This window comes from Cibotium barometz, chromosome 35 (assembly GCF_041138505.1).
Source record: "Cibotium barometz isolate CiBa-2024 chromosome 35, ASM4113850v1, whole genome shotgun sequence".
In the NCBI taxonomy this organism is placed as follows: Eukaryota; Viridiplantae; Streptophyta; class Polypodiopsida; order Cyatheales; family Cibotiaceae; genus Cibotium; species Cibotium barometz.
The window spans coordinates 2375649-2402939 of NC_141080.1; the positions used below are offsets into that span (position 1 = coordinate 2375649).

Here is a 27291-nt window from a genome sequence, read left to right on the forward strand (position 1 = left end):
GAGAGAAAAAGAAAATCGTATGCAGGAAAAAGAAAGGAATAGAGGCTTCCGCTTTTTTTTCATTACTAAAGGGCGCAGGTCTTCTCTAGAGAGAGGAGATGACCTAGACGACCCCGTCCCTCGATCTTCATGCAGAAAGCGTGTCCTTGCAGCCCTAACTAAAAAACCACGTGTTTGTATATGCTAAAATAGGCAGATTGCCTTGATACGCCGTGGATTGAAGAAAAGCATATGTTGACAGTTGCGTCCAAAAATTACATGAAATAACCCTACGTGCACCTACACTAACGAACCTTTAGCCTATACCTCCAAAATTAATTAATTAATATGCACCCAAAATGGGTGCATAACACTTTAAGCTCTAAAATCAATTTATTGAAACAGATTACACACCATTGCACTAATGTGACAGGGCTGTTATGAGCTCCTCTCCCGCAGCATCGAACGATGGCAGCGCTTGAGATCTCCGCGTCGCGTGGTGGTATAGCTGGGCGCAGGACAGCGTTGCGAGGACTGCCTGAGGCGGAGCGGAGCGAGCTGGTATGGGAGGCTCTCTTCGCCAGCCCCTCCGAGTGGTGGGACTTCAGGCACGGCAAGACAAGCCGTGGGCACCCAGACTTCCGGCACAAGGCCTCCCGAGAGCCGCTCTGGCTGGACAACCAGCACAGGCCCGCTTGGGTAGACTCTCGCTTGCCCACTCTCGATCACTTGACTACCCCGGCTCCATGTGCCGGCTTGCTATGTGATGAATTTTACACTCTACTCGGACAGGGTCACCTCGACAAGGCTCTGCACCTGCTGCCTCGCATGGACCAGCTCCACATGGCTCCTTCCCAAGGTATGTACATGACTCTTTTGAAAGCTTGCAACAGAAGCAAGGCCCTCCCTCAGGCCAAGCTGATCCATTCTCACATCTCCTCACGTAGGCTCCAACTCACTGGCTTGCTTGGTGACTTCTTGGTGGTCACCCTGGCAAAATGCGGCGCCCTCGAAGATGCTCGCCAGTTGTTTCGTACATTGCCACATGGTACTGTCTTCTCTTGGACAGCCCTAATCTCAGGTTATGTGGATTGTGGAAAAGATCGGGAAGCTCTAAAAATGTATACCTTTATGCTGGAGAATGGTGTGGAACCTGACCCATGCACCTTTGTCAGCCTTTTCAAAGCCTGTGGCAACATTTTGGACCTTGGTGAGGGCAAGAAACTACATGTTGAAGCTCAAAGGAAGGGCTTCACTTCAGATATCTTCGTTGCTAGCACACTTGTGAGTATGTATGGCAAGTGTGGAGACATTGTTCAAGCAGAGGTTGTGTTTGAGGGAATGTGCCAGCGTGATGTAGTGGCATGGAGTGGGATGCTCTCAGCATATATTGATGAGGGTCAAGGAAACAAAGCTTTACGGTTGTACAGACAGATGCACGAGGAAGGTGTGAGCCTATACAGGCTACCATTTGTGTCTGCCGTTCAAGCATGTGGCATCCTTGCAGAGGAGGAGAAAGCTAGTGTTATGCATGGTACGTCAGCAAAAGCAGCGTCGCTAGAAATAGTCCAGGCTTTACATGCTGATGCACGAAGGGAGGGCATGACTTCAGATGTCTTCATTGGTAGTACCCTTGTAAGTTTCTATGGCAAGTTGGGGGCAATTGTGGAAGCAGAGATTGCATGTGATGGGTTGTCAGAGCGTGATGTTGTGGCGTGGAGTGCAATGCTCTCAGCATATGTTGAGCAAGGCCAAGGAGACAAGGCTTTGCAATTGTACAGACAAATGCAACAGGAAGGTGTGAGTCCAAACAAGTTAACATTTGTGTTTGCCCTCCAAGCATGTGGTGTCTTAGCAGATAAGGAAGAAGCTTTCATGGTAGAAGGATGCTCAATTAAAGTGGTATCTCTAGAAATTGGTCAGGCCTTACATGTTGATGCTGAAAGGAAGGGCTTTGTATCCGATATTGTTGTCGGTAGCACGCTAGTGAGTATGTATGGCAAGTGCGGGGCTGTTGTGAAAGCAGAGATTGCATTTAATGAGTTGTCTGAGCGTGACATTGTGTCATGGACTGCCATGCTCTCAGCATATGTTAACGAGAGCCTAGGAGATAAGGCATTACAATTTTATAAGCAGATGCAAGAGGAACACATAACTCTGACTGATATTACCCTTGTCAGTGTTCTGCAGGCCTGCAGTGGATCGGGAAGCCTAGAGATTGTTAGGCAGCTTCATTTCAGTACAGTGTCCTCTTGGTACGATGTTAGTCGTCTCCTTGCTAACACTCTTGTTCATGCATATGGGACTTGTGCAAGCATGGTAGAGGCACAAGCAGTCTTTGATGGACTGCCCCAGCCTGATGTCGTCACATGGAGTGCTTGTATTGCTGGTTACTCCCAAGAAGGAAACTGTGCACTGTGTCTGAAAATGTTTAGAAAAATGCAAGTAGCTGGTATCAAGCCAGATGGAGTCGCATATCTTTCACTTCTTTCTGCTTTCCGCCATGCTGGCCTTGTATGTGAAGCTGTCGATAATTTTGAATCCATGCGCAGAGACTATGGCTTAATACCAGCCTTAAAGCATTACGCTGTTATGATAGATCTACTTGGGCGTGCAGGAAACCTCAAGGGAGTGGAAAAGATTCTGCGTGGAATGCCAAAGCAGGCTGATCTGTCCATTTTGTTGGGCTTGCTGGGTGCATGTCGTACACACGGCAATTTGGAGATGGGAAAACTAGCATTTGGTCATGCAGTCCATCTACAGCCCATGGAGGCTACTGCATATGTTTTAATGTCAAACTTGTATGCTGATGCTGGTATGCAGGATGGTGCTAGTCAAGTCTTGAGACAGGCTGAGGGTGAATGAAGCAAATGTGGTCAGATGGAGATTGAGCATAAGACGTGAAATAGGGCTTGGACAAGGAAAGCACTAGACCGGTGGTTATTAGCATACCTGGACTCTTTAAGGTGGAAGTCGAAACTGGTGCACATGCCTTGATGTGGATGAGGGATGCAACGGCATCCTTTCAACTGGCAGAATCAGTAAACAATATATAGATTGAATGGTTGGAGGAGGATACAGAAGGTTGGGCCTCTGCTTGTGGAGCCACTCCATAGAATTATTTGCTGTGCATTCAGATGAAGGTCTGTGACACACCCCTTAGTGTTCAGGTGTTGCAGATTGGGCAAGTTTGGGACTTCATTTGGACACGGAAAGTGGATGAGCGGCCTCCATTAAGGGTTGCTCAAGGACAAAGTTCGTGGAGCCTATTCACGTGTGTATGCAGGCTGGTTTAGTTCAAGGGCACCTTGTGGGCACTATTCACACTCTTGTGGGCAGCATGGCAGGTCAAGTAGGCAGTGGGCATACTGAGACAGGGAGTGGCAGGGTGGCGGGCAGCATCTTTGTCAGGGCTGGACAGGTCTGGGTGTGGTCCCTTCCTCTCCAAGTTTCTTCTTTGAAACCATGGTGCTAGGACATTCTGGACAGTGAAGCTTGGAGGGCCTCGTCCAACATGAAGCCAATTGTGGAGCCTTTTAAGTGGTAATTATTTTTGCTGACATGGCACCTTTGACGATGGAGATGAACCAGTTTTGAAAGGATGGTTTTCCTTTTATCTGATTTCTTTTTATGGCGGTTTTTGTTGCAGGTTCTTTTGTTGAGGCATGCTGGAACAACCCATGGGTGGGAAGGCTAGGGTGCTTGGGGTAATAAAACCTGCTCTGTGCTTGGTCATGCCAGAAATGGTGTGAGGTACCCTTACTGCCAGGCCGGACATTAGCAAAAAGGCGGCCAGGCTGTACAGGAAAGGGCGCTCAGATCAGGTGGGGCAGTCGGGACAGGCCACCACAGGCATGGGCAGGCGGGACAGGTGTGAACACCTTGATGTGGACGGGCTGGTAAAACAGGTGGGATACCTGGTCGGGGACTTCTTTCAGCAGGCCAACTGGCTTTTACGAGGCCCCTCTCTAACTCCTGTCAGATTCAGCCTCTTTCGAACCAGAGGAGCAGCAAGAAAGGCTTCTCAGAGTGCATTGCAGGGAGTTGAGAAAAGTAAGCAATCTTCATCAACTTGGGCATACGTTTGGGAATAGATTATCTTAGTCGTTTGTGTATAGCAAGTCTCCATTGCTCATTATTGCTACATGCACCAATTGGGTGACATGTGGACATAATCTTGCACCTAAGGGGCAGTTTTGGACCAGTTTTGAGCATCCTAAGCATGTGTAAACTAGCCTTGCCAAGGGAGTTGGCACCACCTCAAAAGAGGTGAAGAAAAAAGCTTGGAGAGAGAGGGTGAAACCGGCCTTCAGAAACTTGACGGGCGGTGAAACGAACACTCGCACACAAAACACTTCAACACCTTTGAGAACCTGGAAAAGGAGAACAAACAGGGGGAGCTAGAGTGGTCCTGCAAAAATTACACGGACACCGATTGGCCCCAAATCGTAGTGGTGCCCCTTGCGGTATTTCTTTAATTTGAAGGGAGCTGCTGTTGGACTTGCTAAGCTAATAAAGAAATACTCTTGTGTGGGGAGAGGCCACGCACAAGAGGGGGGAAGATTGCACCCAATATGGCCTGCTGGAGAATCAACGCAGCCGCCAACTGTAGTTACAGCAGCCGTCTGGCTGAAGCCTGAAGAGGAAGAGGCGTGGAGGAGCACGCGCCGATGGAAGGAAACAGCCACCATGCACAGCCGACTGTAGAAGGGGTGAAGGTGGCGCACAAAAACGTGAGAGAGAGAGAGAAGGGTGGTCGCCTCTTTGTAGGTGTTGGAGGGGAAGTTACACGACCACAGCTGGCCGGCTCCCCAAGGTTGCATGGGGGCGGCTAGTTCCATGGTGTGGTGTGGGTAGGTGGCCATTCACCCACCCCCACACACTTAAGAGGCTAAGTGTGGCTCCCCACCTTGGCCCATATGTGGGTGCCCACTTTTAAATGAATGTGAACTTACCACCTTATAAAATGAAAGGTTAGAAATAAAGCTATTAAACCAATAAGTGTAATACACTTACCACCTGTTCACACGCAACAAAACTCGTCAGAAGACAGAGCAAACTTCACGACTCTTTGGCAGGCGTCCCCGCTCAGTAAGTGGCATGTCAAGCAGGCAAACACAAGAATACAAGTCATGCGAAAACAGTTTCAAACATATGCAGAACATGAGTGCATGTGCAAATAGTATCATGGACATATCTCCCGTTCATGGAACAAGTACAAAATATCTGTCGGGCACAAAAATGGCCCGACATAAAACATAGATCCTGGTCTTCCTATGGAGAGACAGACCCATAGGTAAAACATAGTTCCAGGCACGAGCCTCCCTATGGAGTGACAGTCCCATAGGCAAGACATGGCACAAATATTGGCTCTTCCATGGCGTGACAATCCCATGGATAGAACATAGTCCAGGTCATACACGGGTGGTACCAGTCTGGCTCCTGTCCATACGACACCATCCTGCTAACACGGGTGGCACCAGTTTGGCTCCTGTCCATGTTAAGCAAAAATACTGGCCTCTTCACATGAGACACTGGCCTGGCCTCAAGTGAACGAGACACAAAACTGGAGATGGACCAAATGGTCAGCTGATTGGTGACACCTTTTGTCTGTCAAACGTGACTTTCTAGCAAGTGATACATGCATGTACATAGGCCTCTATATCTTTGCGCATTCCTGGCCAAAAGAAGTAACACTCAATCATGTGCGTAGTAGGCATTACGCCTCTACGCCATGCATACGGAGGGGCATGACACTCATATGACCCCTCATGTTTGACACAACACATAGGCAGTTATCTTTCATGAGATACCCCTCTTTGATCACATAAGAGGCATGTGCATGTCCACACACATGGCAGACAAGTCCCCATGTGAGGCAATTGACATTGCAGCCACATATGGTTTTCTAGACAATCCATCTGCCACCACATTTTTCTTTCGTGGAGTGTGCATAATCTGAAAATGAAACATAGATAAGAAGTTTGCCATCCTCATATGCTTCTTTACTTCAAGAAGTGTTAGGACATTCATCCCCAGTTTCTGCCCATATTTGGTGTCCCTTTTGGTCCCTTTTCATGGCCCTTGATTGTGGGCTAGCCACCCCTTTTATTATATATTTTTCTGGGATTCTTCCCAAGCTGGATGTATTTTTCCCAGTCGGCCAGCTACACTGTATCCAGTCGGCCAGTTCACCATGTCGAGTCAACCAGCCCCTCTTACCTATAAATAGGTGGGCTGGCCTCTCACTTTTATCATCTAGTCTAGTCTTTCTTTTGCTCCCTTACTTATGAAAAACTTCTTGTCTCTTGCTTGGGACTGTATCATTTCAGTATATTCAGCATAGTTGCTCCATCTCTCTCTCTCTCTCTCTCTCTCTCTCTCTCTCTCTCTCTCTCTCTCTCTCTCTCGCACTCTCTGCACAGCACACTCTAGTGCTTATTTGCTTCCGCTCTGTGCACTCATTCATGATATCATCGCTCCCGGTTCAGCGATTCTCTCTGCTGCCCCAGATTGTCCTATCTACAGCCCCTTCACCTCTGCGTTTTTTCTCAGATTTGCAGCCCTCTGGATGTTGTGTTTTTTGGACAGTTGCTGCTGATTGCTCTCCCTTCACTTTGGCTTCATCACTTACAGCCTGAAGGTACTTTCTTATTAGCGTTTTTCTCTACTTGGATTTTGAAACCAGTTGGCCTGTATTTTCAGGACTGCAGCCCCTCCGTGGCTGCGTTTTCTTCTCCAGTGGACATTCCCTTTTGCAGAGGGGGACTTGTGGAATGCCTCCTTGCAAGCCTCTGTGGCTGCAATATACTCGGCCTTTGTAGTAGATAAGGCAGTGCACTTCTGCATCCTGGATATCCATGACACAGCACCTCCTGTGAATGTAAACACATAACCGGTAGTAGACTTCCGGTTATGTGGATGACCGGCATAATCCGAATCTGTGTAACCATGCACTAATGCATCCTGTTTGCCAAAGCAAATGCACATATCCTGTGTGCCCTTCAAGTATCTCATGACACCTTTCACTGCTTCCCAATGCTTCTTGCCAGGTTTGGCCATGTATCTAGAAACCACTCCCACTGCAAATGCAATGTCCGGCCTAGTAGCAACCATGGCATACATGAGACTGCCACAAGCTGAAGCATACGGAATCTTGGCCATATCAGCCCTGTCACTATCCAACTGTGGGCTGTCCATAGCACTGAGTTTCACATATGGAGGCAAAGGAGTACTAGTCTTCTTCCCCCCGTCCATATTGAACCTCTGCAAAACTTTGCCAATGTATTCCTTCTGAGACAAATCTGTCCCGAAGTATTCGCATACCCAAAATGTGATTTGCATCACCCAAATCCTTCATATCAAAGGTCTGATGCAGCCTCTTCTTCAAGGCATCCATCTCCTTACGAGATTTCGCGGCAATCAACATATCATCAACATACAAGATGAGGATCAATAGACTGCCATCCAAAGCTTTCTTGGTGTATAAGCAGTGATCTATGCCACTTCTCCTGAAATTTTGGGATTTCATGAATGTATCAAATTTATGATACCATTCCCTTGGTGCCTGTTTGAGCCCATAAAGACTCTTTTTCAGCTTGCATACAAGCTTCTCCTTTCCATTCACTGCATAACCCTCTGGCTGTTGCATATATATCTCCTCATGGAGATCACCGTGAAGAAAAGCAGTCTTCACATCCATCTGAATCAAATCCAGATCATCATGAGCAACGAAAGCTAACACAGCTCTAAGTGTGGTCATTTTGACCACTGGAGAGAAGATCCCATCAAAGTCCACACCATATTCCTGCTTGAAGCCCTTAGCCACTAACCTGGCTTTGTATCTTGGCTTTGCATCTGGTGCAACTTTGAGCCTGTAAACCCACTTGCATGGCAAAACCTTCTTGCCTGTAGGCAAATGCACCAACTTCCATGTACCATTTTTGTGCAGAGAATCCATCTCTGACTTCATAGCACGCTCCCAAAGAGCCTTGTCTGCCCTCTGTAAAGCCTCCTTATAACATGAGGACTCCCCACAGTCAGTGAGCATCAAGTAGTCAACCCTTGGAACAAACCTATCAGGGGTTCTGGAGGGTCTTGTGGACCAATGACCATCATTTGTAGGTTGCTGTCCAGCCTGCATATCACCTATTGGTGGCTTCTGTTCCATGCCATAAGGTCGAAAAATTATGCCCGGTATCTCCTCTAACTGTGGTATATCCATAGGGATATCTTCTGCCATCTCTGGCTGAAACTCGCGGCGGTGAGTGTCCGGGGGACTAGGGCCTTTGACACACTTGTTGATACCATCAATGCATATTAAAACATTTAAACATGGCCATAGCCTTAACACATATCCATCATCACTTTGCATAAAACATAAAGCTGGACAAAACATCCACAAATGCTGAAAATGGAGCTTGCACGTGTGACACCGCATAGAGGCCGGAATGGGCCGACCCCCCCCTTGGAGTATTTTATTACCCAAGGAGAATAATATCATGTACAAGCTTTGAGGGCCTTACTCTCCCCACGGGAGATGCCGGATTATCCCTATACAAATGCCATAACACAGCCCAACACAAGGCTACCAAGCCGGAACATAGGCTGTAGAAATGCTGAGCCAACAATATAATCCATATATCTCCGTGTGGGTACTGATTCTTCCCCAAAAACCACGGATCTTCATGCAATAGAGAGGGTACAGCAAGTACAACTCTCCATTCAGCCGGTACAGCCGGTACGATGGTTGGTACAGCGGGTACAGCAAGTACAACAAGTACAGAAGCTGGTACAGCCGGTACAATGGGTGGTACAGCAAGTACAAGGGCTGGTACAGCAGGTACAGTGGCTGGTACAGCCGGTATGGTGGCTGGTACAGCAGGTACAGCAAGTACAAATGCTGGTACAGCAGGTACAATGACTAGTACAGTAGGTACAGTGGTTGGTACAGCCAGTAGGGTGGCTGGTACAGCAGGTACAGAGGTTGGTACAGTCGGTACGATGGCTGGTACAGCAGGTACAGCAAGTACAAATGCTGGTGCAACAAGTACAATGGCTAGAAATCATAATAAATGATTAAATACCCTTGCCTTCAATATTTCTTCGCGATGGAAGCCTCCAAAACAGTCCCCAACAGCCGGTATTCTTCATGAGCAGCCTTCAAGAGAGAGAGAAAGAGAGTAGCCATCATTAGGGCAGCCTTCAACGGTGGTAGAGGCTAGTGTGCAGCAAGAGAGCCTCCATTAATGAAGAGAGAGGGCTCCAATTTATAGATTTGGGCCTCCCATGAGCTAAAATGGCAAGAGAAGGTTACGATGACAAGTGGAGAGCCACACAATAGCTGAAGTGACAAGTGTGAGGCCACTTGTCTCACTTTGATCCTTTTTCTAACAAGTGTCAGGCCACTTGTCTCACTTTGGTCCACTTTCTTGCCACACGTTCCAATCTAAGAGATGGGTCCTTCCATAATCTTTACCTCTAAAAATATCCCAACTGGTAGACATTCTGTCATAGGCACTTTTCCAACTCTTGGTATCTACTCAATTCCAGATGTAATGACGCGAACAGAGTTTCCATCGGAGTCGGGCCAAAAATAGCAACTCTCCTAAATTTTAGGAGTGTGGTCCTGTGTATTCTAGGATAATCCCCCATTTCCAAAGCTTGTACTTTCCAAATATTTAAACATCCTGGAGTCCACCAGACCCCTTTCAAACTGTGAAATGTCCAGGCTGGTGACATCCTCCCCAACTTCTTAAAAGTTGTCCGCAACTTTAAGCTTCAAGCCATATATTCAAGATATAATCATGTCCCATCGATTGGGCAAGACGAGACAGTCTCAAAAATCCAATATAACTGAAGAATCCATGTCCCAAAGAGATGGGCGAGACTAAATAAGTCTCCATAATACCAATATCAAAATCATATCCCAAGATAAATGGGCGAAACAAAAACAATCCCATAAGTCCAGATATCATAATCATGTCCCAAGATAAATGGGCGAGACAAATCAGTCCCATAAGTCCAGATATCATAATCCATGTCCCAAGTAAATGGGCAAGACAAAACAGTCCCATAAGTCCAGATATCATAATCCATGTCCCAAGTAAATGGGCAAGACAAAATAAGTCTCGCGGCGGTGAGTGTCCGGGGGACTAGGGCCTTTGACACACTTGTTGATACCATCAATGCATATTAAAACATTTAAACATGGCCATAGCCTTAACACATATCCATCATCACTTTGCATAAAACATAAAGCTGGACAAAACATCCACAAATGCTGAAAATGGAGCTTGCACGTGTGACACCGCATAGAGGCCGGAATGGGCCGACCCCCCCCTTGGAGTATTTTATTACCCAAGGAGAATAATATCATGTACAAGCTTTGAGGGCCTTACTCTCCCCACGGGAGATGCCGGATTATCCCTATACAAATGCCATAACACAGCCCAACACAAGGCTACCAAGCCGGAACATAGGCTGTAGAAATGCTGAGCCAACAATATAATCCATATATCTCCGTGTGGGTACTGATTCTTCCCCAAAAACCACGGGTCTTCATGCAATAGAGAGGGTACAACAAGTACAACTCTCCATTCAGCCGGTATAGCCGGTACGGTGGCTGGTACAGTGGGTACAGCAAGTACAACAAGTACAGAAGCTGGTACAGCCGGTACAATGGGTGGTACAGCAAGTACAAGGGCTGGTACAGCAGGTACAGTGGTTGGTACAGCCGGTATGGTGGCTAGTACAGCAGGTACAGCAAGTACAAATGCTGGTACAGCAGGTACAATGACTAGTACAGTAGGTACAGTGGTTGGTACAACTAGTAGGGTGGCTGGTACAGCAGGTACAGAGGTTGGTACAGTCGGTACGATGGCTGGTACAACAGGTACAACAAGTACAAATGCTGGTGCAACAAGTACAATGGTTAGAAATCATAATAAATGATTAAATACCCTTGCCTTCAATATTTCTTCGCGATGGAAGCCTCCAAAACAGTCCCCAACAGCCGGTATTCTTCATGAGCAGCCTTCAAGAGAGAGAGAAAGAGAGTAGCCATCATTAGGGCAGCCTTCAACGGTGGTAGAGGCTAGTGTGTAGCAAGAGAGCCTCCATTAATGAAGAGAGAGGGCTCGAATTTATAGATTTGGGCCTCCCATGAGCTAAAATGGCAAGAGAAGGTTACGATGACAAGTGGAGAGCCACACAATAGCTGAAGTGACAAGTGTGAGGTCACTTGTCTCACTTTGATCCTTTTTCTAACAAGTGTCAGGCCACTTGTCTCACTTTGGTCCACTTTCTTGCCACATGTCCCAATCTAAGAGATGGGTCCTTCCATAATCTTTACCTCTAAAAATATCCCAACTGGTAGACATTCTGTCATAGGCACTTTTCTAACTCTTGGTATCTACTCAATTCCAGATGTAATGACGCGAACAGAGTTTCCATCGGAGTCGGGCCAAAAATAGCAACTCTCCTAAATTTTAGGAGTGTGGTCCTTTGTATTCTAGGATAATCCCCCATTTCCAAAGCTTGTACTTTCCAAATATTTAAACATCCTGGAGTCCACCAGACCCCTTTCAAACTGTGAAATGTCCAGGCTGGTGACATGGCTGTCCATTTGGACCATTTTCAGCACCATTTAAGGGCTGGTTTTGCTGCTGTAATGGCTGATTTACAGCCCTTGGTTGTTGTCCATGATGTCCATCATCATCAAAGATGACTCTGCCAGGCTCCTGTTGCCTTGCAGGCTCCTTATACATGCATGTTTCATAAAAAATGACATCATTGCTGCGTATAATCTTTCTATTCACGGGATCCCAAAGTCTATACCCCATTTCACCTCTGTCACCATATCCTAGGAATATGCATTTGTGAGACTTAGGATCAAGTTTGGTGCGCATTTCCCTACGTATAATCTTTCTATTCACGGGATCCCAAAGTCTATACCCCATTTCACCTCTGTCACCATATCCTAGGAATATGCATTTGTGAGACTTAGGATCAAGTTTGGTGCGCATTTCCCTGCGTATGTGCACGTACGTAACGCAACCAAACACTCTCAAGTGCTTGTAGGACGGAGGCTTCCTCATACTTCCTCTGGCACTTTCCCACCAAGCCTCGTGTTAGGTGACCTGTTTATAAGATGAACGGCTGTCATAACAGCTTCAGCCCAAAAACCATGAGGTAATGCAGCATGTGACAACATAGAACGGACCTTCTCCTGAATGGTCCTGTTCATCCTCTCTGCTGTCCTGTTTTGTGGAGGATCATAAGGAGTAGAGAGCTCCCTGTTGATGCCTTTAGCATCACAAAAGTCCTGAAACTGTTTGGACATATACTCTCCACCATTGTCGGAACGCAAAGCCTTCAGTGTTTTGCCAGTTTGATTCTCAACATGAGCAACAAACTTCTGAAACACTGAGAATGTATCACTCTTCAAACGAAGAGGATAAACCCACACCTTGCGTGTGGCATCATCAATAAAAGACACAGTATTTTGCCCCTTCCAAAGAAAGCTGAGGCATCTCACATACATCTGTATGCACAAGCTCTAACTGAGCATCTTTCTGTCAAAGAGCTTTCTTGTGGGGGCACTGGAGTTGCCTGCCATATATACAATGCTCACAAAACTGAAAACTTGAAAACTTTAGAGAAGGCAAGTAACCAAAACGAGACAATTGTTCCATTCCTTTGACACTCATGTGTCCCGACCGGCTATGCCACATAGAGATTTCCGGTAGCTCGGTTGCATTTACATTAGCATGGTGACAAACACCTGCATGCATGAAGTAAAGAGTGTCCACCTTAGAGCCTCTGGCAACAACCAGTGAGCCCTTACTAATCTTCCACTTTCCACGACCAAATGTGGCTGTCCAGTAGAAAGCAGGTTCTTCTTGATCTCAGGCACATGCCTGACATCATGGAGCATAAGCTGTGAGCCATCTAAAAACACAAGCCTCACATCACCTCTGCCAAGAATCTTGCATGCATGGTTGTCACCCAAATAAACTACTCCTTCATTGCCAGCAGTATACCTGACAAACAAGTCTCTGCAACCTGTGACATGAAAGAAGACACCTGAATCAATGATCCATGAGTGCATACCATGACCATCTCCTGTAAGAAGTGAATGGACATCAAGTGAAGACGTGAATAGGACCTCATCCTCACTGTCACCTGCATGTGACACATTGATTTCTTCAATCTTGACTCCACTTTTGCCCTTTGGCTTTGCATCTTTGGCTTCATCTTTGTCTTTGTCTTTGCCTTTTCCCTTTTCCTTTTGATCATTCTTCCATTTGTAGCATTGCTTTTTGATATGTCCCTTCTTGCCACAATAATGGCATTCCAAGTCCTTTTTGGAGCGGGACTTGCTCCTTCCCCGTTCTTGGCTTTTACCCCTTTGCTGGGATCTCCCACGTGCATTCATTGCATTGGACTTTCCAACAGAATTGTTCTTCCTGTTCATCTCTTCTTGAAGAAGAGCACCCTCAACATCTGCATATGAAAGCATAGCATTCGAATTGCTAGTGGCTGTCCTGAATGTGTCCCAACTCTCTGGCAAAGTGCATAAGAGAAAAGTGGCTTTGAACTCATCGTCCATTGCCAACTTTTGATTGATAACTTGGCTAACAATACCATTAAATTCATTTAGATGGGCTGTCATAGACGCCTCTTCCTTCATTTGAAGACCTATGAGTTTCTTCAACCAATACACTTTGCTTGAGGCACTTTGCTGGGCATACAAGTCCTGCAATCTTTGCCACATTCCCCAAGCTGTCTTCTGAAACCGGCCTCTGATAGAAAACCAGAGTGCGGTAGGAGCAATCACCCGTCCACTTGTAGTCTAGATGAGAAATAAAACACAGATTGGAGCTAGAGTGCCCAGATCTGAAAACACAGCGACACCTGTTGGCCCCAAAGCTTGGCGCCCCTTGCGGTATTTCTTTATTCAATTAAAATAATATGAATGGCTGAGTACAACACAAAGACCAGCCAAGAGTTTACACCTGTAAGTCCAATCTGACGGCCCACAAATCCTTCTCAGCACAGAGGATCAATGCACACAGATCTGTGTCCTCAAGCAACACACTGTGCCTCCCTCTGGTCAGCCAAGATCACAAAGCAGGCCAGCCATGGGCATACATCTGGCATAACTCAAGAGCATGATACATCTTCTCAGCTCAATCACACATGTGCTGTCCAATCTCTGTCTTTATCCCTTGTCAATCTGCCATACCCCTGCTCTCACAAGGGGGCCAGATAACACATATCTGCAACAACAGACATCAAGCAATAGAAAGAGAGATAGATGAACAGAAACAGAGCTTACCAAGTTCAGCTCGTGAAACAACACTGGAGGAAGTAGCAGCACCAATTTGTACTTGCAGGCACTTGTATTCACAACCCTGCTTCACACGTGTGCTTGCACTTGCCTGTATCCTCCTCCTGATGCTCACTCTTATGCTGTCCTTGAAAATACAGATCTGAAAATCAGCACTGTACCCGTCTGTACCACCTCGGGATACGTGCCAGGAGTTGTACTTGCATAAACAGCCTGCTGTCCACTCCTGTAACAACCTGAACCTGTGTATTCAGGTCTGTCCAGCCACCTGACAAGCGCCGCCTGCAGCTACAGAAATCAGGAAAGCGCGCGTCAGCCCTGTCCGTACACTGTACGGCTGTCGTACAGGGCTGTACGGCCTGTGTACTTGCTGGTACAGCCTGTACTGGCCTGTGCGCAGAGTTTCCAACAGCAGTTTCTGTGCGCAGCCAGCAACAGAGGAGAAAGAAAGAGAGAGCTTGCACAGTTCTGGCCGTACAGTGCTGTACGGCTGATTCCCTCAGAAAAACAGCAACAATCCACAGCAAAACAGCAGCTGCCTCCCTTCTCCTGTGCTTTTCCACGCTAGGATACATGCGCATGAAGGAACTCCCACTTTTGCTACACGATTCCCCAAAAAGGGAAGAGAGAGAGAAAAGACAGAGAAAACTCCTTCCCAAATTAATCCCTAGGGCCCCAAACTTTAATAAGTTCCTAGGGCCACTAAGGCCTAGGGGCAAACTCCAATAAACATTAAAACTTAATGTTTCTAGTTCCCCCCTTCACACCTAGGGATGTCCACACATCTTAAACTCTGTCCGGGCACCCCCCATGTGAATCATAAAATATTCTGACTCTGCAACCACCATGCCCACACTTGTCCTGCTCCATTTTCACAGGGCCATGACATACCCCCCTCTTGAAAGATGGCAAGCGTCCTCGATTGCATTCTGGTGATGCATCAAAATATCCAAAGTGAAATATACAATATGGCAAGATCAGCGTCCCAATCTCTCTGAGCCATACACATGTATCAATATTCACTGCAAACCAATGGCATGGTAATAGTCCAAGTTGTATACCACTGTGAACCATACATATCCACAACAATCTCATGTGACTAGTACACATATATCATAGAAGTCCCATAAACAGATGTACTGTCAGCCTCAGTACCTTCGGGTGAGAGAAAATCTGCACCAAGCGACCTCTAGATGTCATCTGAGCCTGTCTGTATCAAGGGAGTGGAGGTGCTACCCCCCTCTTGAGCATCAGGTAATGCTCCAGACCCATGCTCTGCTGAACCTGAATGAGCCACAATAAGAGTCGGCTCTAACTCAAAGGCATCGAGATAAAGCTGCAAAACCTGAGGTGAATCTGTTAAGTCACCTTCCTCCATCCACTTCGCATCCATCGGTGAATAGTTCTTGAACTTCACAAGATAGCGACGGGAAACTTTACCTCGTACCTTCCTTTCTTTATGTGCCAGTATCTGCTCTGGAATCAGAACCGCATCAAGTTCCTCAACTTCCGGCTGAGCCTCATCTGATACATCCTCAGGCACATCCCTACGGAAAGGTCTAAGAAGACTCACGTGAAAAGCATTGTGAATCCTCCAGTGATCTGGTAACTTCAAACGATAGGTTACCTCACCAATCTTTTCCACAACCTGAAAAGGCCCATAATATCGCATGCTCAATTTAGGGAATAAGCGCTCTTTACCCTTCATCTTCTTGAGTCTAGCCTTTTCAAAGCGCAAAAGAACCCAATCACCCAATGCAAACTGTAAATCACGTCTGTGACGGTCTGCGGCTTTCTTTTGCTTCTGCTGAGTTTTCTGGAGGGCCAACTTAACTCTCCGATAAGCTTCATCCAAGCTCTCCACATACTGATCAGCCTCAAAGATCTTATCCTTTGTATGCAAAATGGGTGGTACCTTCTTCCCTCCTTCTACAATCTCAAAAGGCGCCTTGCCTGTCGAGCTATGTACAGTGTTGTTATATGCAAACTCCACCAAAGGAAGATACTTTTCCCATTGTTGCTTGTGCTCTGACACATAACACTTGAGAAGATCCAACACTGTCGAGTTAGCCTCTTCTGACTGACCATCTGTCTGTGGATGAAATGACGATGAAAACTTGAGAGTTGTACCCATGTTGTCAAACAACCCTCTCCAAAACAAACTCGTCATCCGTGGATCACGGTCACTAATGATAGACGTAGGCAAGCCATGATACTTGAAGATGTTCGCCATGAACAACTTCACCATATGATCCACTTTAATTGTCTTCCTCACGAGAATGAAATGAGCCTGCTTACTGAACCTGCAATGATAGTCCAGATGCCATCATTTCCCGTTTGTGTCCGTGGAAGATCAAATACAAAATCCATGGCAATGCTCTCCCAAGGTCTATCCGGAATAGGTAAAGGCTGTAATAACCCTGGTGTCTTCTGACGGTCAAACTTTACCTTCTGACATACGATGCATTGCCTCACAAAGGCATCAACATCTCTTCTCAAGGTTGGCCAATAAAAGAAAGTCTCCACTGCTTTGACCGTGGCGTCAATACCTCTATGACCTGCATACGGTGGAGCATGACTTTCAATCATAACCTTGAGTCGCAATGGCCTGGTAACACACAGTCTGCCATGCATCAATAAAAACCCATCTCTGAGAGTGTAATGCTCATGCCGCTGACCCTCAGACATCTGATCATACAACTTTTCAAAATCCTCATCATGGGCATACTGCTCTTTCATTTCATCAAGCTCATGATGATAAGCAAGTGAAACTGCAGAGACCTGTGGCTTGCGTGACAAAGCATCTGCCACTACATTCTTTTTGCCTTCCACATGCACAATCTGGAAGTGAAACATTGACAAAAAGTTTGCCCAATGCATATGCTTCTCTGAAAGCTTAGTCTGCGTGAGGAAATAACTCAAGGTCTGATGATCTGTCTGTACAGTGAAATCAGCCCCAAGCAAGTAGTGTTTCCAAGTAGAAAGAGCGTGAATTACAGCCAACATCTCTTTCTCATACACCTGTAAATGCTTCTCGGCATCTTGCAAAACTCTACTCTCATAGGCTATGACATGTCCCTCTTGCATGAGAACTGCACCAATGCTACTTCCACATGCATCACACTGGACAACAAAAGCTTTCGGAGGTCCGGTAACACCAATACTGGGTCCGAAGTAAGCTTTTCTTTGAGCTTTTTGAATGCTGTAATTTCCCGATCAGCCCATCTAAACGGAGTTGCTTTCTTCGTCAAAGCATGAAGAGGCGAAGCAATTTCAGCAAAGTGCCGTATGTAACGCCTGTAATAGGAACACAATCCTAGAAAACTGCGTACATCATGCACGGTCCTCAAAGCTGGCCAATTAAGTATTGCTTCCACCTTTGCTGGATCCATACGGACTCCATGACCAGACACAATATGCCCCAAGAAATGTATATCCTGCAAGAAAAACTCACTCTTCTTGCCATTAACCACCAACCTATGGTTTCTGAGTTCTGCAAACACAATGGCCAAATGCCTTCTATGCTCTTCCTCAGTTCGTGAATGCACAATCATATCATCAAAGAATGTGCCCACAAACTCTCTATGAGGCCTGAAAATCCTGTCCATCATTCTGTTAAATGTGGCAGGCGCATTTGTCAAACCAAAGGGCATAACCAAGAACTCATACAACCCAAACGTGGTTCGGAATGCTGTCTTATGCACATCCTCGGGTCTAATGCGTATCTGATGATACCCGCTTTTCAAGTCAATACGACTAAAAACTGTGGAGCCCTGTAAGCGGTCCAAGATGTCATCGATCCTTGGTATGGGGAATCGATTCTTGATGGTATTCTTGTTCAGCGCCCTGTAATCTATACACATGCGCCAAGAACCATCCTTCTTCTGCACTAAGAGCACAGGTGAGCAAAAGGGTGATGAGCTAGGCTGAATCAACCCCTTATTCAATAGCTCCTGCACCTGACTCATAATCTCTTCCTGTTGGGCTGCGCTAACACGATACGGCGGTCTATTCGGTGGAGTACTACCAGGAATCAGATCTATGGCATGATCTTCTGGCCTCTCAGGAGGTAATTCTCCTGGCAATGACTCGGAAAAACAGTCTTGAAACCCACATAAGAAGTCAGTCCTGTCTTTATCTAACATTGACAAATTAGACTTAGACTCATCATCCTGTGCATCCTTTACATAAATCAAGTACGCGGAAAGATGCTTTTTCATTACTGATGAAATCGCCGAAGCCGATACAATAGGAACAGATTCCCCTTTGAGTTTTACATCCAATACATGCTCTTTCCCTCTATGAGTCAGAGTAATTGTCCTATTGTAAGTATCCACCACCGCATGTACCCTGTGGCACCATGGCATCCCCAACAAAACATCACAGCCATCCAAAGGCATGATGAAGAACTCCTCGCTGTCCACATAACCCTGTAAATGAAGCCGAAGCTTCCCAATGATAGGAGTAACGGGTTCTGCATACCCTGGACAAGCCATATTTGCCTCATGTAACGGCCCCATCTCCTCTGCGCGAATCCCCAATCGGCCAGCCAAATCTAGTGAAATGAAGTTGGCTCTAGCACCTGTGTCAAAGAAGATCAAAGCATTCTGATCTCTCACTTTGCCCCATGCCCTGCACAACTCTGTAGCTTCACCACTTAGCTGCTCCCCCACAAGATCAGGAACTAAGCCTGCAGAAGGCTTTGGTTTCTTTGGCTTGGGCTCTCCTTTATTGTCAGGGTCCTTTTTGGACGTTCTTTTGGGACAATTGAATGACATATGCCCCTCTTCAGTACAGTAAAAACACTTTTGAGCATCTCTCAAAGCCTGTCTTTCCTCAGAAGTCCTTTTGGGCATTGGCAACTTCTTATACTTTGTCTCAGAAGACCCTTTAGCATCACGAGAAGCATGCCCAAATTTTTCAGCTTTCTTGCTCAATTTCTTACTGCCTTTAAATCCAGATGAACCACCTGTGAGTAACGCATTAGCTGTCATAGCATTTTCAATCATCTGTGACATGTTCGTTACTCGTCTTTATACAATAATCTCGTACCTCCTTGGGCAGCCCACAACAATACTTCTCTACCTGCTCAAATAATGGCACGGCACGATAAGAAGTCACTGGGAGTAAAGCTTCCCAAAACTTCTTGTTATAATCCTCCAAACTATCACACTTTGAAGCATCCAGCTTGTGCCATGCTGTCATAACATCCACCTCAAATGTAGATGTGAGCCATACGGAAGAGAAAACCTGTTTGAATTGGACCCATGTGGTGGGTGCTATGCCCTGCAAAAGAAGAGTAGACCACCACTGCAAAGCATTGCCCTTGAGAAAAGTGGCAGCTTTCCTCACCTTTGAGGACTCTGTGTAATTCCCACCAGAAAAAGCAGCATCAAACTGCTGTAAAAAGGTAAGTGCCTTCAATTTATCCTTGGCCCCACTGAAAGTGTCAAACTTCACTGCAGCTCCCCCTTCCTTGTAATCCTTCGCCTTTCCCATAGGCGTTAGATTATCATATGGAAGTGGTTTCGTAAGATTGCTGCCCCCAACATTCATACCCATCATTGGGTCAACACTTCCCATTCCAACACCAGGCATACCATACATCCCAGCCATGTTTCCAAACATTCCATGCTGCATACCTGGCTGCATGCCACCAAACATATTGCCTTGCATCCCAGGTTGCATGCTTCCAAACACATTTCCTTGCATACCGGACTGCATACCACCATACATATTCCCTTGCATGCCAGGCTGAAAATTGGCTCCAAAAGGCCCATACATACCCATGCCTCCCTGAGGATATCCCCCAATCATGGATTGGAACACCGAGCCACCACCAAAATAACCTGGATGCAAATTCTGCTGAGGAATAGGTGGCTGTCCATAGAAGGAACTCTGTGGGTTAGCACCAAAAGCATGCTGCATGTTCGGAAACTGTGCAGGAGATGGATCCTGTGGAGTGGTACCACTATGACCTTGAGGAAGATTCTTCGAACGAACCTTCTTCTTCTTTTTCTGGGACTCTGTGCGGGGCTCTGTGCGAGATCTCATAAATTCAGCAAATCTCTCACTCTGTGTGAGCTGCATGAAAGTATCCATAACACCAGCCAAGCGATCTTTGAACCGAGCATCATCATCCTCTTTACCAGGCACATCTTCTGGCTGTGTTACATCCTCATAAGGCTCAACATCTGCAGCCTGTTCTCCTGCAAAAATATCCTCAGATACATCTCTTTCAGGAGAAGTCTCTTGCTCTTCTTCTTCATGATAGAAGTACTCATCCTCTGTATCAGACATGATTGCTGAATTTTCAGCGATGGCTTTCTTCAAAGCAACCACGAACTCACCCCCTTCAGAAAGTTGATGATTGGTCCCGGCAACGGAACCTTGAAACCGGCCTCTGATAGAAAACCAGAGTGCGGTAGGAGCAATCACCCGTCCACTTGTAGTCTAGATGAGAAATAAAACACAGATTGGAGCTAGAGTGCCCAGATCTGAAAACACAGCGACACCTTTTGGCCCCAAAGCTTGGCGCCCCTTGCGGTATTTCTTTATTCAATTAAAATAATATGAATGGCTGAGTACAACACAAAGACCAGCCAAGAGTTTACACCTGTAAGTCCAATCTGACGGCCCACAAATCCTTCTCAGCACAGAGGATCAATGCACACAGATCTGTGTCCTCAAGCAACACACTGTGCCTCCCTCTGATCAGCCAAGATCACAAAGCAGGCCAGCCATGGGCATACATCTGGCATAACTCAAGAGCATGATACATCTTCTCAGCTCAATCACACATGTGCTGTCCAATCTCTGTCTTAATCCCTTGTCAATCTGCCATACCCCTCCTCTCACAAGGGGGCCAGATAACACATATCTGCAACAGACATCAAGCAATAGAAAGAGAGATAGATGAACAGAAACAGAGCTTACCAAGTTCAGCTCGTGAAACAACACTGGAGGAAGTAGCAGCACCAATTTGTACTTGCAGGCACTTGTATTCACAACCCTGCTTCACATGTGTGCTTGCACTTGCCTGTATCCTCCTCCTGATGCTCACTCTTATGCTGTCCTTGAAAATACAGATCTGAAAATCAGCACTGTACCCGTCTGTACCACCTCGGGATACGTGCCAGGAGTTGTACTTGCATAAACAGCCTGCTGTCCACTCCTGTAACAACCTGAACCTGTGTATTCAGGTCTGTCCAGCCACCTGACAAGCGCCGCCTGCAGCTACAGAAATCAGGAAAGCGCGCGTCAGCCCTGTCCGTACACTGTACGGCTGTCGTACAGGGCTGTACGGCCTGTGTACTTGCTGGTACAGCCTGTACTGGCCTGTGCGCAGAGTTTCCAATAGCAGTTTCTGTGCGCAGCCAGCAACAGAGGAGAAAGAAAGAGAGAGCTTGCATAGTTCTGGCCGTACAGTGCTGTACGGCTGATTCCCTTAGAAAAACAGCAATAATCCACAGCAAAACAGCAGCTGCCTCCCTTCTCCTGTGCTTTTCCACGCTAGGATACATGCGCATGAAGGAACTCCCACTTTTGCTACACGATTCCCCAAAAAGGGAAGAGAGAGAGAAAAGAGAGAGAAAACTCCTCCCCAAATTAATCCCTAGGGCCCCAAACTTTAATAAGTTCCTAGGGCCACTAAGGCCTAGGGGCAAACTCCAATAAACATTAAAACTTAATGTTTCTAGTTCCCCCCTTCACACCTAGGGATGTCCACACATCTTAAACTCTGTCCGGGCACCCCCCATGTGAATCATAAAATATTCTGACTCTGCAACAATCTCCTCCCTGCCCGAAGAAAATGAAACATCCGTGTCCACCACCTCCAGGTGCACAAAAGAGTTTGACACAGACAACATGATAGTAGATCTTGCCAGCTCATCCATATCTTCCCACTCTTCAGCAGTAAGAGAAGCGGGCATTACACCCCTTTCTTTGATAGGCTTGTGCTGCTTTTTCTGGAGCAACACATTATAGCACTGGGTTTGCCAAATATCATAGTTATGTGAGCCTTCAAGCTTCTTGATGTGAAGCAATGAAGAGCTCTCACCTGTGGTTGCCATAGCAATATGCAACCTGTCAATGCCTGACTCCCTGCAAAATGTGCAAACACTGCACCAAAAGCACACAAAGTGCTCACAGTTGTTCTCCCAAAGTTTATCTCCCACTGTGGAAGCACAAATGCAACTCTACTCCCACTGTATGTGATAAAATCACCAAAATCTGGTTGCTTCAGATTTAGGACAGCACCTTAAATGTGCTCTGTTCCCCTTCCAAAGTACTGTACAGCAGTACTAAGTGCTCACCAATGATGTACCAAACCTGTACCGGCAAGTACAGCAACTGAAAATGAACCTTTTCCTCACTCAAATCAGTGTACAGCCATGCCAAAACTTGCACAAAGTTGTACCAAATCTGTACCAGCAAGTACAGCAGCAATAAATGCTCTCCTGGCTGTCCAAATGAGTGAAAATCAGACTTTTACAGTCCCGATCACTGCATACAACAGTCCCGAACAGAAATTGGGAAAAAGCCCCTTGATTGCAAGCTGATTTCTGAGGATTCAAGGCATAAATGTCTTGCCTGCTGCTTTGCCAAGCTCAATAAGCATAAAATCTTGAAAAGCCCCTTGATTTAAGATCAATTTATGATCATACATGGTACATTAACGCACATGAAGGCATCCAGAGTCTTCACAGTGCTTCCCCCTGGCCACATATACATCCAGTACATAAAAGCCCCTTGATTTACAGGCACATTGAGTGCTTGACAGGCATCAACACATTGCCCAAAGCATCAAATGCGATTGCCTGCATGCAAATCAACCCAATCGGCACAAAAGCCCTTTGATTTGCACATCAATTTCTTGCAATTTTGGCCTGAATGTGAGATTGCTCACATCATACAGCATGTATGAATGCCCAATTGCACAATTACATCAAAAGCCCCAAATTTTGATATCCAATTTCCTGCAAATTGATCCTGATTGTGACCAATGTCACCCAATTTTGCCAATTTTGCTCAAAATTTGAGCAATTTTGGCACCTGTACCTGCTCAATTGATTGAATTGATAAGAAATTCCCAAAGAATCGAAGCAAATACCTCTTAATTTTTGAATTTCTCTGAGATTTGCAGACTGAATTTTGTTGTTGCAGGAGAGGGGGGGGCACGACTGATGCTGATGCTGTGGTACGGATACGCCTGGCTGCTGTTGCTTTGCAAGCGCTGGCTGCGCTTGGTGTTGCTGGGCAACCCGCTCAGCTGCCTGGCTGTTGGCTACCTGTGCTTCAACAAGGCTCCAATGACGTCGACCCTGTTTGTTTCTGTACCAGCTGCCCAGTCACACTACAGTCCACTCACCTGTACTTGCAGGCCCACATGACTCCAGTTACACACACAAGGCGGCATTGTGACACACGCTACTGGCCAGTCGCCTGCCTGCCAGCCTCGCAAACCTGTGTCATGCACACTGCACACGTTTGCTGTGTGCCTACCTACTTGCGACTCTACAACTCACGACACCTACAGGTCCGTCGTCGCCTCGCCAAATCGGTCAACAGTAGTCCCCCGGTCGTACGACTGCAGGAGCAACTGTGACTACAGCAGCAACAAAACCTACCGCGGTTGCAGTCTGCTGCGAGTAACATCGACTTCTCTCGACACAGTAGAGATTGACCTTCTGTCGACCTTGCTCACAGGCACCAGTTGAAAGAAGGATTGTGTGAAGAGCTGGGTGCAGCCATAGAGAGGAAGAGGGAGAGGATCAAGAATGCTCTGATACCAGTTGAATGGGAGAATTAGTTAGGGTCAGATTTTCATGTGGGAGACATACACAGAGAGAAGAAGGGAGAGAGAGAGAGAGAGAGTTGTGGGGATAAGTCAACTCACCGGAATGAGTGTGTGACTCCCCTATCACACATGTATATTGCACTAGTACACATAGTGCACTTAGTATATTAAAAGTACTAAGTGTACTATGTACTAAAACTTATGGGCTTGTACACACTATAAGGGTGGGCATAATGCCTTTACCCCAACAAACGGGCGCCGGGTGGGCTGCCAGTCAAGGCAGCCAGGCGGGTATTAGGTGGAGGCTCTCTACGCCAGGTAGTTGCATGAATGGACACGTAAGGGCTTCAGCCAGCAACGGTCGCAAGGTGGGAGACTCTCTACAGCCAGTCAGGCAGCCACCACAGGGACTGCAGGCGGCCACAGAGGCACAAGGGCTGAACAACACGCTTGACTCTATCTCTCTCTTGGAAGGTGGTGAGCTGAAGGAGGCGTCGAGGGGCTAACAGCCAAGGGGTCTCTCTCTCTCTCTCTCTCTCTCTCTCTCTCTTCGCAAGCAGGTTTTGTTTACGAGAATAGGACGCAGAGGATCAAGCTACATATGCACAGGATGATGTTCTTGGAAGAGATGTGTATTGCTCTTCGTCTTGGACCTATGTGTATTCAGGGATTGCTTGACACGTCCTCTATCTTTCTCTCTCTAGGTTTTGGCAAACATGCTTGGATGGTATATCTGTCATGGAAACAGGACATTGGTTTTTGAGAAGAAACAGGACTTTGATATCGAGGATACAGGCCTATGGTTTATGGAATACAGGCCTTTAGTTTATCGGATACAGGTCTTTGGTTTCATGTGGAAAGCATGTCTTTGGACTCATGTGAATAGGTTATAGTTTTCTCGAGGTTACATGCAAGCTGTGACTATAGGGAAGGACATGTGGTTTGGTGCAGGCCTACTGCGGTTTGGGAAAGGGTTTGTGGGATCCATGGTAAAGATGGAGACATTTCAAGCAGGGAGGTGTTATACAGGTGTGCCTTCTCTATGGAATGCTGTGCTATAATAACGAGAGTTCTTATTTGGAAGTCCTAGGTGAAAGCTTCGAGGGATCCTATTGGTAGAGTTTTCAAAGTCTGCAGCAACCTGAGCTAACACTTCGAGACTCTATGAAGGGCATAAGTCTTGCGAGCAGTCCTAGAGTTGGTTTGGTTCATATATAGATTGAACTCTATTTGTGCATGCATTTATACACTTTCTGAGTTATTCTTGTATTCTGGTGCCATTGGATCCTGGTACCCTTGGGAATACATTAGGTAATACTTTTGGATGTTTTAGGATGAGATGCATGTATGTTAGTATGATACATCAAGTACTTTATTATGTTCATGGATGCATCACTGAGTGTGGCTCCTGCGGGATGGCCATAAGTAGAGTGGGTAAAGCATCAAGAGGGACATATGTGGGAAGTACTTAGTGGATGTATTGTTTGGATGCATTGAGTGCTTTCATATGCTCATGTTGTATTCTTATGTATATATATTCATGGTATGCTTATGCCTAGACATTTTTAGATCTCAAAAGTAGTTGTGTGAACATATTTTCATGTGTATATTCATGGTATATCTATACTTGAATATTTTTATATCAAAAAGAGGAAGTTTCATCACATTTTTAATATAAATACGCATAATTAATTTTAGCATGAAAAGAGAATGTTTCATCATATTTCCATGTATATATTTATGCCTAGGTTTTAAATGGAAAAGAGAATGTTTAAAAACGACAATTGAATGAGGCTGAGAAAAACTATACGACCATAGAAAGGGAAGGTTTAGCTTCAGTCGTGGGTCCTACAGGGATATTCATGGGTGTAAGGCTTGCGAGCAACCCTGAGACTGTTATTTTGGAGTAGGTAGAGCATCTTGAGGAGCATATTGTTTGCGAATGCATATATGTGTCATGCATATGTTTGTCATATGTAGAATGATGCATGATTTTGTTTTTGGCTAACACAAGTTACGTGTTTCCTCTTGGTTTTAGACTTTTGTTGCAGGTTTTGAAGAAACAAGCAAGAGTTGTCTGTCACTTTGATGTGACAGTGTGGCCTTATTGTCCAAGATGATTATTTCATCACCCAGATGCACTGCAGGGGCATTGCTTTGGTCATATGGGTACTCTTTCTTCATTTGATGCTTATTGTGTTATTGAGTGCAATCGAGGACGCTTGCTATTTTTCAAGAGGGGGGTATGTTACGACTGTGTGTTTTTCCCTTTGGACAACAAGCAGGTGGGCACGGGGACGGGATGGACAGTGTGAACAGGCATCAGTTTGGATATGAAAAGGAAATTCATAAGTGTGGCCAGCCCAAGTGTGAAAGGGGACAAAAAGGATTTTTAAAGTTTGTAAGGTTTAATAAACCTTTGAAGGCTTAAAATATTATTATATTTTTAAGCATGCGTTTTACTGATTGCTTTTGGCGTTTTTGAAAAGCGATTGCCTCTTTATAAAGGTGGAGGGTGGCGCATGGAGCAGCGCGCATCCCCTTGAGGTGGTCGCCGTGTGGAGTCAGCACCGCTACGCATGGGCTACCAGGCGGGTGACGAGGCGGCTACCAGGCTGCTGCGCACGGGCTACAGCAGGGCGCTGCTGCGCATGGGCTACAGGCGGCGGGTGTTGCTGCTGCGCATGGACTACAGTAGGGTGCAACTACGCATGGACTACAGCAGGGTGCTGCTGCGCAAGGGCTACAGGGAGGCCAGGCGGCTGCTACACACATGGGCCAGGTGGCTGCTGTGCGCATGGGCTACAGGGTGCTGCGCACATGGGCTACAGGGCGCTGTTGCGCACATGGGCTAAAGGCAGGCGGGCTACAGTCAGCTAACGGGTGCTGGGTGGGCTGCAGCCAGTCAAGGCAGCTAGGCGGGCATCAAGTGGAGGCTCTCTACGCAAGGTTGGAAGAGATGTGTGTTGCTCTTCGTCTTGGACCTATGTGTATTCAGGGATTGCTTGACACGTCCTCTATCTTTCTCTCTCTAGGTTTTGGCAAACATGCTTGGATGGTATATCTGTCATGGAAACAAGACATTGGTTTTTCGAGAAGAAACAGGACTTTGGTATCGAGGATACAGGCCTACAGTTTATGGAATACAGGTCTTTAG

General features: G+C 46.3%; 1 protein-coding gene across 5 annotated transcripts; it reads left to right on the plus strand.

Annotated features, from left to right (window-relative positions):
* LOC147618046 (pentatricopeptide repeat-containing protein At4g33990-like) lies at positions 1 to 27291 on the plus strand. Of its 5 annotated transcripts, XM_086775283.1 has the most exons (4): positions 392 to 3522; positions 3629 to 4032; positions 26173 to 27083; positions 27170 to 27291. In XM_086775283.1, the coding sequence occupies exon 1, from the start codon at positions 448 to 450 to the stop codon at positions 2842 to 2844; it is 2397 nt and encodes a 798-aa protein (XP_086631409.1). In that variant the 5' UTR covers positions 392 to 447; the 3' UTR covers positions 2845 to 3522; positions 3629 to 4032; positions 26173 to 27083; positions 27170 to 27291. The 5 variants fall into 5 exon arrangements, with proteins under 5 accessions (XP_086631411.1, XP_086631409.1, XP_086631408.1 ...); XM_086775285.1 differs by lacking the exons at positions 26173 to 27083; positions 27170 to 27291 and having other exon boundaries at positions 1 to 838; positions 927 to 3522; positions 3629 to 4183; XM_086775282.1 differs by having other exon boundaries at positions 26173 to 27198.

Bases quoted from the DNA above. Each gene is read 5' to 3' on its own strand.
- LOC147618046 (XM_086775283.1), top strand. From the start codon at position 448: ATGGCAGCGCTTGAGATCTCCGCGTCGCGTGGTGGTATAGCTGGGCGC.